The sequence below is a fragment of the Rhinolophus sinicus genome, linkage group LG11 (genome assembly GCF_036562045.2).
Source record: "Rhinolophus sinicus isolate RSC01 linkage group LG11, ASM3656204v1, whole genome shotgun sequence".
In the NCBI taxonomy this organism is placed as follows: Eukaryota; Metazoa; Chordata; class Mammalia; order Chiroptera; family Rhinolophidae; genus Rhinolophus; species Rhinolophus sinicus.
Window position 1 is genome coordinate 70,968,962 of NC_133760.1, and position 15,805 is coordinate 70,984,766.

At 37.6% G+C, this 15,805-nt stretch overlaps 2 protein-coding genes across 5 annotated transcripts in view; both read left to right on the forward strand.

Moving 5' to 3' along the window:
• The window catches only part of IQUB (IQ motif and ubiquitin domain containing), a 50,906-nt gene extending 37,054 nt beyond the window's left edge, over nucleotides 1–13,852 (forward strand). For all 4 annotated transcript variants that reach the window (XM_074315656.1, XM_074315657.1, XM_019750074.2 and 1 more), the window contains 4 exons: nucleotides 2,630–2,806; nucleotides 6,780–7,028; nucleotides 7,716–7,901; nucleotides 11,673–13,852. In XM_074315656.1, coding sequence (XP_074171757.1) covers nucleotides 2,630–2,806; nucleotides 6,780–7,028; nucleotides 7,716–7,901; nucleotides 11,673–11,855 — 795 coding nt within the window. In that variant the 3' untranslated portion in view covers nucleotides 11,856–13,852. The remainder of the gene's footprint in view (nucleotides 1–2,629; nucleotides 2,807–6,779; nucleotides 7,029–7,715; nucleotides 7,902–11,672) is intronic.
• The window catches only part of SLC13A1 (solute carrier family 13 member 1), a 259,980-nt gene continuing 251,948 nt past the window's right edge, over nucleotides 7,774–15,805 (forward strand). The window contains exon 1 of the mRNA XM_019750080.2: nucleotides 7,774–7,901. The gene's annotated coding sequence lies outside the window, so the exon portion shown is untranslated. The remainder of the gene's footprint in view (nucleotides 7,902–15,805) is intronic.

Below are 15,805 nucleotides of genomic sequence, written 5' to 3' on the forward strand. Positions count from 1 at the left end.
GTTTCGGAATCGTCATCTGTATGAACTATTTTAAAGCTTGTACATAGGCAGTGTGGATAACGCTGTATGGTGAGTCTATTTTGGTCATCAATATGAGCCAAATTGCCGGAGCATATAGATATAGATAGCCAAATTGTAATCAGTGGTTCACTATAAGTAACCACTGAAAAAATGTCAGCCACATTTAGATGTATCTAGGCCAGCCATGTGATGACAACCTAAGAATTTCACAAGTATAACTCTTAGATACCTCATATGGATTCTTTGCTTCCTACTTGAAGAAAACACCCATTTTATTGAGAAGAAACAAGACCAAGACATGCAAAGTTCTTAAGACACATTAGGTAGTTGAGTAGATGGTTCTTGTTGGGTGATAAGTGTCCATAGGTCTCGCATTTCTACCTATCTTGAGAACAGAAGCACTGAGTACTTTTGTTCTGGACTGCCTTTTCAAAGATGTTTGCGTACTGACAAGCCCTGGAAGGTAGAGATAGGAAGAAAGGGAAAAACAGTAGGCCCAGACGTGGGAAATAAGGTTGCTATCCATAGAGGGCAATAAAAAGACCAAATTGGGAAAAAGGAGTGGAAGAGGGGAATACAGGAGAAACCCTCTTACCTGGCATAGTTAGGATCACAATCGGCTTAATTAAAAAAGGCAAAGGATGGTTCATACAAGAAAAATTGTGTATCTCTTAAACGATATGTTTAACCTAATATATCTACATGTACATCTGTTTAACAATTTTTTGATGGAGGATTGAGGCTTGTAAGCATGACTCATTCTGGCTCTATTCACTTATGGCTGTGCAACCTTAGGTAAGTTAGTTAATATTTCTGAAAATCAGTCTCAATTAGTTTGTAAAATTAATTGCTTTGATGATATAAGTATATGTATGTGTGTATATATAGGTATATATATATATATAATATAAAATATAATCTCTATGTCTCAGTTCTTACAAATAGCAATCCCCGATAAATAATAGGCACTAATTTTTTTAAAAAAATTTTATTGGGGAATATTGGGGAACAGTGTGTTTCTCCAGGGCTCATCAGTTCCAAGTTGTTGTCCTAAAATCTAGTTGTGGAGGGCTCAGCTCAGCTCCAAGTCCAGTTTCCATTTTCAATCTTTAGTTGCAGGGGGTGCAGCCCACCATCCCATGTGGGAATTGAACCGGCAACCTTGTTGTTGAGAGCTCACTCTAACCAGCTGAGCCATCTGACCGCCCCTCCGAAAGCTCAGCGGCAGCTCATTGTCTTCAATCTAGTAGTGGAGGGTGCAGCTCACTGGCCCATGTGGGAATCGAACCAGCAACCCTGTTGTTCAGAGCTCGCGTTCTAACCAACGGAGCCATCTGGCTGCCCCAATAGGTACTATTTTGATGACAATTACTAATATAGGCCAGTGAATCTTAAACCTGAGTACACATTAGAACACATTAGAATCATCTGGAGAGCTAGAGAGAGAGAGAGAGAGAGAGAGAGAGAGAGAGAGAGAGAGAGAGAGAGAGAATATGAGAATAAATGCATAGGAATAATACCTAGGCCCCATTTCAGAGCAGTTAGGTTAGATCCTCAAGTGTGAGGGCAATGTTACAACTTTTTAAAAGCTCCCCAAGGTCCTTCTAACGTGCCTTCAGGGTCGAGGACCACTGATGCAGATTCAAGTATTAGCTATGCCGAGTGTGTATATTAGAAAGTACAGAGGAGATTATTTTACAGTTACTGACTCACCCTCTGATTCAGTCATTCAAACTAGGTTTCTTATGGTCCTCTCTTGGGCAGTTGGAGCAACTTGTCTTTTGCGCCTTACAAATCCTTCTACCTTAGTCACTTAACTCTTACCTGGGGCTTTCTTATTCAACCACCCTCATTTCTATTACTTTATTAAAAATGATTGTGAATTATGTAAACATGCAGACAATAGGTTTAAAATATGTATGTACAGGTTAGCAAGTATGAAGCCACCCATCGTGGCTCCAAAATGGGATGTTGGCCACTTTGCCAGTGTCCTGCTTTCCCTTCATAACGGCGATTCACCCTCATCCCCTAGGAGTAACTGCCATGCTGACGTGCACGGTAGTCATGTCTTTGATTGTTTTCCTTTAGTTTTACCTCTTCTGTATACATCTCTAAATAGTGTGGTTAGTGTTGCTTCGTTTGGGATTTTATTTAAATGGAATAATGCTATATGTATTATTTTGGCCTTGTTTTCTTTGGCTCAACATTAATGTGTAAGATTTAAACTTGCTATTATATGTAGCTGCAGTTCATTCATTTCTTTATACTGGATAATATTCTAGTATATAAATAAGCCATCACTTATTTATGTAATCAATTTATTTATGGCTATTTGGTTGTTCCTAATTTGGGGGCTACTGTGAACAATGATTGCACATGTGCATTTCTCTAAAGCACTTAGGAGTAGAATTTCTGGGTGGTAGATTATGCATATCTTAAACTCTACTATATAATGTTAAGTTTTTTCCATGTTAGTTGTGCCAATTTATACTCCCATCAGTGATGTTTCATTTCTTCTGGAATCTAGTGTTACTTTCTGTGGGTGGTCATTTCAAAAACTGATGGTGATTTAAAAAATGGTATACGAATACTTTCGTGTTTTATATAGGAACATGAATGTACTCTGACTCAGGAAATTCTAGAATTGATTGACAGAGAGGTTGACCTTATGATGAGAGGAGTCAAGCCTCATAACCTGGAAGGACTCAGAAAAAGAATTTCAACACTCTTTCTTCATTACCTCAAAACACCTTTGTTTAATCCAGAAGTTGCGAGACACCTTAAGGTACTCTATTTCCCGCCCCCCCCCACCCCCCACCCGGTATTCCTTTCTCAGAATTCTAAGATGTGCTGTAGTAAATGGGAGTATTATCAAATTTTGCTTGAACATTTTACTTGAGGTCCATGTAAAAGACCATCTTATTGGTGAAATCTCTTTTGAATGATTATTTTTTATGTTGGCAAATTAAACTTACTCATGTAACTTCTTCTGCATCTGTATTTCTAACCTTGAATTCTTTCCTAATCTCTGGACCCACTTTCTAATTGAATATTGCACTATGTTAAGTGCATCCTGGCCTCTCAACACCTTCATGCTTTTGCTCTGACAGTTGCTTCCACCTGGAATGCTGTCCCCTACTTCATCCAGACAACTCCTGTTCATTTTCTAAGACTTGACTCACAATGTCCCCTCCTTCATGAGGCCTCAAAGAGAGTTAAACTTTGCATCTCTGAGAGTCTACGTGTACCTTGTTTGTGTTCCCTTAGAATACTTATCACATAGTTAGAATTAGTACTGAAGAGATCCATGTGGATATCCAGAGAGAACTTCAAATGTAATATTTGAATTAAACCTCCTCCAACCCCAACATGTTTAGGCTTCAGTGGGGATTTTGGTCTCTGAAACCAAGGTAAGTGCTTTATTGCTTTCCCACTGTGCAAAACTATTGAAAACACTTTTAGTAAAGTTTGGGATAATGGTTTACTGAAGAATTCTAAATAGTGTTTTATTCCAGTGATAATGTTTAGAGTTATAATTTATTTACGAAGCTGACTAAATTACCTATTTTGTTTTTTTGACAAACAGAAGTCCCAATATTTGGTCAGAACTTTTAGAAAGATAAAAATTGTTTAACTTTTATAATCTTTCTTTTTTAATGAATCTTTAAAATTTAATGGTATTGCAAGAGAATGTTAAAACATAACAGAAGTCCAAAAGAAAAGTTTTCCATTATGTTATTCCTTATTCAAATCAATGTTTCATTTGTCCAGAATGACCAAGCTACCTTCTAATCCTTCTCTATAGACTGACTCAGTTTTTATGTTTTCAGTAATATAAGAGAATTTTGTATTCTACACATTCACATAACATTACACCATTTTATTCACCTTTTAAATTTAGCTTCGGTAAAATTCACTACTTTCGGTGAGTTTTGACAAATGCAGAGTCACGTAACCAACAGATAAAGTCTTGTTACCTCCCCAAATACCCCCATGCTGCTACGTTGTAGTCAGCCCTTCCTTTGGGCCCCTGACCTTTGGAAAACACTGATTTGCACTTTATTTTTATAGTTTCACCTAACCCAGAATGTCACATAAATGGAATCATACTATATGTAGTCTTTTGAGCCTGGCTTCCTTCATTTAGCATACTGCATTTGAGATTCACCCATGTTTGTGAGTGTGTCAGTAATTTGTATTATTATTGTCTGGATGTACCAGAGTTTGTTTATCCACTCACAGTTTTAGAACATTGAGTTGTTTAGAGTTTTGGGTTTTTGTGAATAAAGTCACTGCAAACACTTGATAATGAGTTTTTGTGTAAATTGATTGTTTTGCATTAAATACCTAAGTGGGATTTTGAGTAAATGCATATTTAGCTTTATAAGACATTACCAAACTTTTTTCCAAACTGGCTATACTGTATTCCCATCTGCAATGCATGAGCATTCCAGTTACTCTGCATGCTTGTCAGCACTTGGTATTGTCAGGTTTTATTTTAATTTTGGAATTTTAATAGGTGTGTAGTAGTATCCCATTATATTTTCATCCCCGTTTTCTTAATGACAAATAAGTGTCTTCTTTATGTACTTTTCGCCATTCATGTATCTTTGGCGAACTGTCTGTACATATCTTTTGCTACCACCTTCACCTTTTTTTATTTGGGCTATTTATTTTCTAATTATTGGATTTTGAGAATTCTTTATATTTTTCACTCACAAGGCCTTTGTAAGATATTTGATTTTCAAATATTTCTTCAATTTGCAGCTTTTCATTCTCTTAACAGTATATCTAACAGAGTAGAAGTTTTTGATTTTGATGAAGTTGAATTTATCCATTTTGAAAATGAATCAATCTTTTGGTGTTTGCTTTATATTTAAGAAATCTTTTTGGATGAATTAATATTGTTAAAATGTCCATACTCCCCAAACTAACCTACAGATTCAGTGTAATCCATATCAAAAGTCCAATGACATTTTTCACAGAAATAGAAAAAAAATCATAAATTTGTATGCAACCACAAAAGATCCTTAGTAGCCAAAGCACTCTGGAGAAAGAACAAAGCTAGAGGCATCATCCTTCCTGATTTCAAACTGTATTACAAAGCCATAGAAATCAAAACAGTGTGATATGGGCATAAAAAGAGACACATAGTTCAATGGAACAGAATAGAGAGCTCAGAAATAAACCCCCACATATATGGTCAACTATTATTTGACAAAAGAGCTAAGAACACACAACAGAGGAAGGATAGTCTTTTCAATAAATGGAACTAGAGAAAATGACACGCAAAAAAAATGAAATTGAGAAAAATCAATGCAAAGTAAGTTAATGACTTAAATGTAGGACCTGAAACTGTAAAACTACTATATGGAAACAGGAAAGAAAGCTTTTTGACATTGGTCTTGGCAGTGATTTCTTAGTCATGACACCAAAGCAAAGGCAACTAAAGCAAAAATAGACAAACGGGATTGCATCAAACAAAAAGCTTCTACACAGCAAAAAAAAAAAAAAAAAAACACAACAAAATGAAAGGCAACCTGCAAAATGGGAGAAAAAAAAATTTGCAAACCATATACTCAATGAGTTAATATCCAAAAAAATAATAAGGAATTCTTATCACTCAATAGCAAAATAATTTTAACCAAGTTTAAAAATGGGCAAAGGACCTGAATAGCCATTTTCCCAAAGAATAGCAAATGGGCAACATGTACATGGAAAAAGTACTTACCATTACTAATCATCATGGAAGCACAAATCAAAACTGCAGAAATAATGCCTCACAAACATTAGAATGGCTATTACCAAAACGACAAAAGGTAAATGTTGGTGAGGATATGGAGAAAAGGGAATCCTTGTGCACTGTTGGTGGACAAGTAAATTGGTGCATCCATTATGGAAAACAGTATGGAGATTCCTCAAGAATTAAAAATAGAACATGCAGAGTCTCAAATTTTGAAAATTGATCATTGAACCAATCTAAATTTATTGTTGAGATGAATGCATGAGAACACTTGGTTTAATGGGCTTTTATTTATATGTTAGTCTAGCTATTGCCTGTGAGAATAATTAATGTAGCATAGCACCAGAAGTTTTAATTCTTTTAAAATATAAGTGCCAAAGCACTTAGTTTTTCTTACTGTATTGCAGCTGAAAGTCTTTACCTACTAATTTTTTTCCAATCAATTAATTTTCTAAGTGATTTTACCACATATATCTAAGGGTTGATGAATAATACAGATTTTTTTATGTTTTGGCTAAGTAAATGAATACTGCTTGAAATTTAAGTTTTGTGTAGAATAGGAAGTTAAAGGGAAAATATGACTTTAAAAATTAACCAACTTTTTGTTTCATTCTAAGAACGTAGCCTTAGGTGCTTATCTTGGTTAGTGTTTGGCCGAGCTTTTATATATATTTATATATATGTGTGTGTGTGTATATATGTGTGTGGGTGTATATATATATATATATAAATAGATATAGATAGACATGTATAAATATATGAAATATATATATATCTGTAGATATATATAGAAAGGTATATATATATTTCTATATACATTTATTTTTCTGTATATATTTTTTCTATATACATAGAAATGTCTATATATTTTATAGCTGTATAAAGAAAAGTATACATAAATATATGTTTTTTTCTCTATATATAGAAGGTGTATATATATACATTTTTTTCTCATATATATAGAAAGCTACATATAAAAATATATATACACACACATTTTTTTTGTACTATTTAGGTCCCACAAGACCCATTGAAGTTTTATAAGAAGATTCACTTTTGCTACAGTTGCCAGCTCTATTTGCCTTCTACGGAGTTTGCTGTATCATCCACCGCACACCACGTACACCGGTGTCGAAAGTGCGTGAGCCTTGACAATGAGACTCGAAAACGAGAATCATTTTTGAAGTACAAATGTATCCTTCAGCGTCTCTTCTCTTCAGAAGCTGATTATGAAGATGATTCGAAAATTGCTTTCCTGATGCAGGTAGGATCAGTAAGGGTTGCCAATCATGGATGAAATTTGTCCCCTGATTTTCCAGAGGAGATTCCTGTTTTCCCACCCAAACCTTTTAAAACAATGGATTTTCTTTTCCTATACTTATACTTTGTGCAGTTTGCTTTTATGGTAATTTTAAGTTTATATATAGAGACCTCTTGATAAAAAGTTGTTTCAAGAGTTTTAGCTAATATAATTTAAATTTAAAAAGTTTTTAAACAGTTATCTCATTTTCCCTTCCCTCTTTTTTTCATTAAAACAAAAAAGTCTTTTTAATAACAGTAAGTGAATTGCTTGTTTTTTATTAAATCTCAATTTCCTCATTTATAAAATGGGAATCAAATGACCTGCAATAACCCTGATGATCAGATGCTAGTTACTGCTCCATTTTGAAAAGTACTTAGTACCATATAAATGTAAGCGAAGAAACGCATACAGGTTACTTGGGGTCCAAGATGCAGTCACGACTGTGAGACTGGTAACAGTTTGGGCTGAATAAACAGAGATTTGATGAAAAATAAGGTGCTGTACACCACTGACAACCTCACGAATAGTGTTTCTCTCTTAAAAAAATACTCAATGTAATTTAACTATTCCCTCAAGTAACACGATGGTCTTAAAGAACTCTTATGTGTAGAGGAGAATGTGCTGTTTCCAATTTGTTTTGATCTGCAGCTGGAGGACATCCAGTACCTGACGGAGAACATCTGGTCGGGCCAGTCAGTGCTCAGCGCCTGGAAGGACCTCGGTGACCTCGTCCTCGTCAGGTGGGACAAGTCCTTGCAGTGGTCCCCCTGGAACTGCATCCTGCTCACCAAAGACGAAGGCGCTGCTCATCTCAAGCTGACTAGTATTGAAGAGGTAAGAAAGCTGAATTTTGGGGGGAACACTGACCTAATCGTTGGAATTATTAGAGAGAGGTTGACTGCCTTTTAATTACATTCCATGCATAATTTACGTACTTCCACTGGGTTCAGAGACAGAGAACATGGATAATAGTCACAAAATATGTGGATGGCACGTATGGCAGAGATTAAAATTAGAAGGAAGCTGAGTCACACAGACGGTAAGGGTAAACGATCTGAAGGTCTACACAAGTGCCTGAACAGGATTCTACTACTCCTCGTCATAATAGTAACGTCAAACACACTGGTTCTACAGTAAGTTCTGCAAGGGTAGGGATTTTGTTCAGCTCATTTGTGTCTCTCTCTCTGGTACCTATGACATGGCCTGACAGAGACCAGGGGTTTGATACGTATATGCTGAATGAATAAATGACTATTACCACCAGATAGGTATTATGGAACCTAAAATCGGTCCTTCTTTGATTAATCATCATGAGGCTGCCTAAAAGTGCACTAAATTCTCAAATTTTGTTCATAATTCTGTGCTCTCAATGGCAGTCATACTGATGGGATATAGTTTTGAGGCTCCATTTTTCATTTGTTTCCCACTAACCAGGCGTGGGGAATAGAGCACTGTAATTTCAGTAACTCACAAGGCGTGATCTGTAAAACGTTTTGGTGAACAGAATTGAGGGGCCCCTGAGGAGCTCCCAGAGAGCTCCATTTACACTGAGCAAGCCTCGGATCGCTGCTGCTGATAATGATTCTCTGCCTTCTGTTGATTAAGTTGCTGCATTTAATTCCATGGGAGAGGTCAGCTAAGAGAAAATAAAGATACAACAGTCATTTTGAATAGTACTACTCCCTGCCTGTGTTATTATTATTGGGGAGAGAGAAGGTGGCAAGAGGAGGAACTAGTTACATTTTTAGCTGTTTTGAATAATTTTCCGGTAGAAGCCAAGCTAAGAAACATTTTATTTTAGGTATTGAAAGAAAGAGCAGCAAGAAATTGAAGCTGTGTTAAATATTGTGTTTAGTAAACTAAGCTGCCTCATAAATTTTTAATCACTGGAAGCATAGCCAATACCAGCGATATCATTTCATCTAGCACCCAGAGTGGGATTCACGTTCATTCCCAAGGCTGATATTCCACTGCTTCTTCAATTAATCCTTACAACTCCCTTTGTCTGTTTAATTAAATTACTGCAACCTCAAATTAATTGTCCTCTTCAGATTTAGGATGCTGAGCTTATTGAATTTCTGTGAATAGAGCTAAGGTTCTCAACCAGACAAACTCAAAACAAAATTGCCTTCTTTATGATTTTGGGCTGGTGTAATCTTTCAAGGTATTAATATCCAGCCTGGTGTAATCTTTTACCTATTGATATTCAGCCTAGTTAAAGAATAATTTATGTCTTGCAGCAAGTTAAAGCATTTCCAGAACTTCTTTAACACACAGAGATATTTGCTTTCTCAATAAGTAAAACAACAATACACCTCAAAAGTTAAAATCAGCCTGACTCCCTGAAGTCATGACACGAGTTAAAACGTGGAGACAGACTTCTGTTCTCTGAACTATAAACGAGGTAGATCAGTTTCTCGTAATGTGCACATTGGCCAAAGTAGGAACGACAGTGATTTAAGGTGAAGAGACCCGCCCCAGTATTTCCCGTCCTGTCACTAACAATCCGAACGACATGACGGCCTGCCCTCTGCTTCATCGATTTCTGTAAAGGTTAAACAGAAACATGGAACCTGTGTGGTGATCAGAGCAGCTCTGACTTATCCTGGCTGCATCGCGAAGGAGCGTGGTGGGAGTCATTGGGCAAGTTTGTCAGGGTCTGTGCTTGGTTTTCTCATCTGTAAAAAGGGGATAAGATAAAAAGGGGATAATAGGTGTTGGCTCTTTTCATTTTACATGATTCATTGAGTTGCTTGTTCCTTTGATTCTATTACCATAATATGCTTAGCTCATCTTTAAGGATTACTTTTTGACTCTATAAAGGCACTTTGAAAACCTATAAAGTCCTGCATATGTGTAATTTAATGTTGCATAACAGAAATGTGTTCATTTTTCTTGAATAAATATGGGCTAAGAAGTGATGGGACAAAATTAGATTAACGCAAAGGATGACTGTTTGACCTGGGAGATTTGTCTGTGGCGAGGAAACTTTAAAATGAGCCCAGGATGCTCCCACCTTATACTTGCTGCAGGAATATCGTTTCCTTTGGTTCCTGTTCTCAGGGCTTTCTTACCTCTGATTTGGCACGATGGAGGGATCTTTAGTGAGGGGATGTCTTACTCTCAGAAAACAAATTTTAGGAGGGGATACAGGTAGTATTTGTGAGTTAGTTTAAAAGAAGGGTCAATTAATATTAATAAAGAGAATAGGTGGTATTTATTAACTCATCCAGAATTTACTTTTGAATGTGCCAGATACTGTGTTAAGTACTTGGAGAAAAATACAATTCTTCATTGTTTGAATTGCTGCTAGTAGAGTATGTAGTTTATAATGACTTAATGAAATGTGTGAGACTAGTTTTCTTATATAACAAGCAGTGCAGAGGTTGGCAGTCGGGCTACTTTGGTGGTTTGCAATGCTGTCACAAACCCAGGCCCTCTAACTTTCTCCTCAGCCGTATTTAACCTTTAGCTTTTGTTCTCATGCGTGTAGACTGTTAGAGATAAAACAGCTACTTCATCTCCTGCATTGTCTCCATCTCCCAGGTATGGGACAAGCCGAAAGGTGCGTGACAGGTGAATCTTTCCTCCTGTAAAGCTTTCTTGTACGCGCTATCCAATGACTTCCATTATACATTTGTGTATGCATAATGGCAAGAAACTTGTCATGTGGCCACCCCTATCTGGAATAAAGGCTAGGAAAACTGGACATGTCACAAAGTACAAAATCAGGCCTTAAATACAGAAGGGAAAGAGAATCACATTGGGTTGGCAGCTAGGAGTCTGCCACTCGGGTTAGAAAACAGATGACCTTATAGTAATGTGGCAGTTCTGCATAACTGAAAGCTCAGAGCACTGGTTTAGCTGTGGAGGAGACAAGAAACCTAATAATTAATTAAGGACAAATAAAAATGGTGAGGCACAAAGACTTGGTAGGAGAGGAATGTTGTTTTCTGTTTAGAACCCAGAAGAGAAGCAGTGCATGGACTCCTAAGTTGGGAATCTGAGGCAGTAAAAAGGGTAACCAAAGAGAAGTTGACATTGTCACAAAACCAGTGTGATCTTTATTTTGAACTCTGGAGATATGGAGGGAAGGACCAATTTTAGAAGAAAAAAAAATTCAAGTTGGTATTTGTATCAGTGTTGAAATAGACTGAAAGAATGAACCAAGGTGACTCAAGTGCATCCATTCAAAATTACCTGCTAAGTATTTATCTTATTGTGCTGAGAGACACCTTAGTGAAAAAGACCCAGTCTGAGCCTTCAAGTTTTCTTTATCATGGAAGACACTGTCAAGAAGATCGTGACATTCAAAGTAGAAGGGATTAACTATTACAATTAAAATACATAAAAGCATTTGCAAGTACAGAGGAAGGAGGGATTCATTTGCACTCACCAGTCAGAAGGAGAATCAGGAAAGGCTTGCAGGTTAAATAAAGGAAAGCAAAATGGGAATTGCGCCCTGAAAGATGATGGACCAAGTGGGGAGAAATGGATTCTGGGCTGAAGAAACTGACAAGCAAAGGCACTGAGGCATGAAAGTGTTTTTACTTGGCAAAATACATCTGTGACATTTAATAGAATTTGGTTTTCTTTTCTTTTCAGGGATATGAACCCACATTTATTCACAAGATCAAACACAAACATATCCTGGCTAAGAACTATTTTTCTCAAATTCCAGTGCTGGCTTCATTTATGTTTGATGACGATGAAATAGAGGAGATGAGAAAGCAATGTCCCACAGAAACAACACCTAATTTTGTAGAATGCCAGAGACCTAGTCCTTAGAAGACCCAGGAGTATTTGAAGATCAGCATTTTTGTCCACTGCTAAGAGAGTAATACAGAGGTCACACAATCTGGAAATAGAATTTTATATTTTTACTGATTTTGTTTTTCATAGTATCATAAGTTGTATGAAGAGAAAACATCCCTATATTTATGATTTATTGTTAGACAGTGTTAAATTGAAATATTTTGTTACTAAAATTAATATTTTAAAGTAAAGAGAACATTTTACGTATTTTCACATTAAAAGTTTAAAAAATTTCAGGTGCATTATAGTTAAAATGAACAGACAAACAAAAGCTAGGCTTAACTTTTCAACCCAAGACATTTATTTTAGGTAAAATGTAGTTATCAAAGAATAGTCAGTACTTGGGTGGGAGGAAACACAGAATCACTGTACAGGTAGAAGAAAATCTGTACAGGTAGAAGAAAAGACACTATGTTTTAATACAGGGCTTTGAATTTTTACTTTTTATCTTCTACTTTCACCTTCCATCAGTACAAAATCCCAGTAAAATAACTGAAACTACTTATAAACAAACAAACAAAAGGTACATTCCATGCTGGAAAACAGTGGCACTCTCTTTTATCCTAGTGGGACAGTAAGGAAAACCCGCTAGCAGGGCAGTGAGGAAAGCTCTGTAGGAGGATAAACTTGATCAAGTAAACGATAGCAGTGCCTCTGTCCAATAAACTGAGGGGATGACCCTGACTAGACGCATGCAAGAGACGTACAATGATGACCATGGGTGTATGAGTCAGTCTTACCAGGAAGTAGGTGGTACACTGACAATTCAAGAAGAGTTTATTCAGAAAGGGACTTAATACAAAATGTGGGCAGGCAGTGTGTAGGGAAACGAAAGGAACATTGCAGGAACCCAGGGCCGGTATCAGATAAGGTGTATCTACCCCTAGTCTCCAAAGAACCTGGGGAGGGAGAGTTCTGGAAACCCAGAAAGAGAGTGTAAAGAAGGTAACAGAGAGGGTCAGTGACCAACTTTCAAGGGACCAGCCAGCCCTAGGTGATCTCCTGAACTAGAGAAATAAATACTCTGATCTCACACTTCTCCTACCTCCAGTCTCCTGCTGGAGCTTCCCTTTGGCAGAACCACCCCCGCCCCCCAAAGTAGAAGAAGTAGAAGTCTTCTTCTAAACAATTTATACAGCTTCAGGACAAAGAGCAGAGTAGCTAAGGGGAGAGTGGGTCTGGGTGGCTAAATAGAAGATAATCCAGCTAGAGAGAAACAATAAAAGTGAAGATCTATAAGTCAAGTAGCAATATTTCACACACATGCGACATAGTTATATATATGTATGTATTTAAGGTTAACAGCAAGGAAGTACATATAATAGAAAAACAAGATTAAGAATACCTCAGTGCATAAATTGGCATGGGTTGAAATTCTCTAGTAAAGGATAGTTATTCTCATGTTGCATCAAAAGAGAACTGTATACTGTGTGCCAGATATGTACCCCAAATAAAATGACATACGCGTATAAAGGTTAAAAATAAAACTCTATCAGTCATATGCAGACAGACAACATAAAATTGGTAGCAATAATATCAAGGGTGAAATTGGGAAGAAAAGTAGCAGAGCAAAGGAAGTTACTTTATTTTGATAAATTATAATTCACAATAAAAATGAGTAATGGCTCTCTATGTTAGGTACAAAAGTAGGTCTAGAAAAAAAGTCAGTCGAGGATTCTTCACAGGCTTCTTAATGTTTCTGCATGTTTTTTGATCAGAGGCACTAGTGCTTTTTTGAGACTCATTTTCAAGGATGTTTGTGTAGCAGGCAGTCTTGGAAGACAGAGTTAGTGTTACTGTTTGCTATAAAAGACTCGGAGTCTCTAAGCCCAGGATTTTTATATCCTGTAACACAACTCACTGTGTGCACGTGTCATGTGGACTTGTGTCACCTTGAGGGAATTAGTACAAAAAGCTGACATTCTGGCTGCTGCTATTCCTGTGAACAATAAATTGTGCTTTATCTCTGACCAGGAGTCTCATGTCTTCTGTCATCCATGAAATTGTAGCAGACTGACTTGTTAGCTTGCAATTAGGCTAGCATCGCAGACCCTTCACAGTTCTTAACACACTTAACCTTATAAATGAAAAAAAAAACACACAGACAAGTGAGTTAAGAAAAGGCTGTTTCTCTTCTCTTTCCAGGGAGACTGATTGCAGTTCTCCACCTTCTTGAAATGAGGCAGGATTAGGTAACATGCTTTGCCCAATGTAGTGCACGTAAAATTGTCTTGTGTCACTTTTGAGCATTGAAGGAATAAATAATTCTAACTATAGATAATCCTTTTAAGGAAAAGAAAAAGAATGAATACTTCCCAACTCATGAGGCCAGCATGTCCTTGCTATCAAAAGTTGTCAAGGATAGTACAAGAAAGAAAAGGACAGGCCACTTTCACAAAGAATACAGATGCAAAAACCCTCAGCAAAATATTAGCAAACCAAATAAAAAATATATTGAAAGGTAAAACAGCACGGCTTTTGCTGGAGAGCCTTCATTTGCCTCTTCAGCTGTTATTGCCTCTTTCCCCTCTCTCTGCTCTGTGTCCTTGGAGTCTAATCTCTATTCGCCGCTTTGATGAGAACATAAAGTCAGTGGGAAGCATCAGCCGGAAATCTGAGGTCTGAAAGGAAGACAGTTTGGGGTACTCTCCCGGCTTCTCCCGTCTGATTTGTGGCCTGTTATTGTCGTCAGTGACTGGATTCGTCTGCCTAAGACCACATGTCTGGGTGAATGGTCAGCCCTCACACTCTACAACTCTGAATTCGGAGACTCATTCCTCCTCTTTCCTTCTTCAACTTACGGGTGATAATAGCTTTCTTTTGTAGCTCGGTTTAAGGTGGTTCAATTTTCATTTCGATTTCCTTAAGTCGGGACCTCTCCTCTGTACACAGTCCTTTTACTCCTCAGAGTGTGTCCCCAGGTTTCCTCTGGACCCTGACAGAGCAGTGACGGGTACAAGGACTGGCCCAGCACACGGACTTTGACATGGACGCCTACACTTAAGCTGCTTACATATTTGAAGAGCATGTGGATTCCTCCTTGCCGGGGGATACGGGACAGTGGTACTATGCAGCATGTGACCGCTTTACGATTACTCCACGTATCGTGAGTGGTGGCATAGAATGGGGTCCAGATGGAGGATAAGGAAAGGGAGACCAATTAGCCGAGGTAGTCACCTTGGTGACAAAGATGGTGGCGTAGGATGTTACTTACACTAGAGAGGGTTCAAAAAGGAAAGGATAAATTGAAGGCCCTGGATCTCTAACAAAGGCCCGGGTAGAAATTCAGAAAGCCTTCATGATGATTGTAAAGAGTCACAGGAGCATGGATAAGGGTTTCTTCCAAGGGTAGTATTCTAAAAAGGGTAATACAAAAGATTATATCGAGTTCAAATTGATTATATCAACTGATGTTCTTGCCTAGAATTCAGGATTTAATATGTTTGGCTCAAGGGCCTGAGAATTGCTAGTACATTCACTGAAGTGGCCTGTCTCATTGAGGCTGAAATGCCAGAGCTTGCCAGGAAATCATGGCTCAGGAAGATGGATGGTTGGCCTGCATCTATTACCTCATGCACCTCTTAGGGGTCTCTGTACTCCATTACCAGCATCCTTGAAAGCTCTGTGCTGACTGGTCCCTGTAGGCTGGGATAGCAGTGGGTGTGCCGCAATGGAATTTAATAACCAGACTCAATGGGAATAATGCAATCCCCAATGATAGGAGCCAGGGCGTGAAGCTTAACCATCAAGGAAAAAGTGAACAGTTATAAAAAGCAGCCTTAGGTTTGACCCTTCGGGGATGTGTAACAATGGTTAATTGATGACCAGATCCACAGGAATGAAAGGCACAGCTATATTAGTATATTAGTGTCCCTGGGCTGCTTTAACAAATTACCACAAACTGCATGGCTTAAAGCAACAGG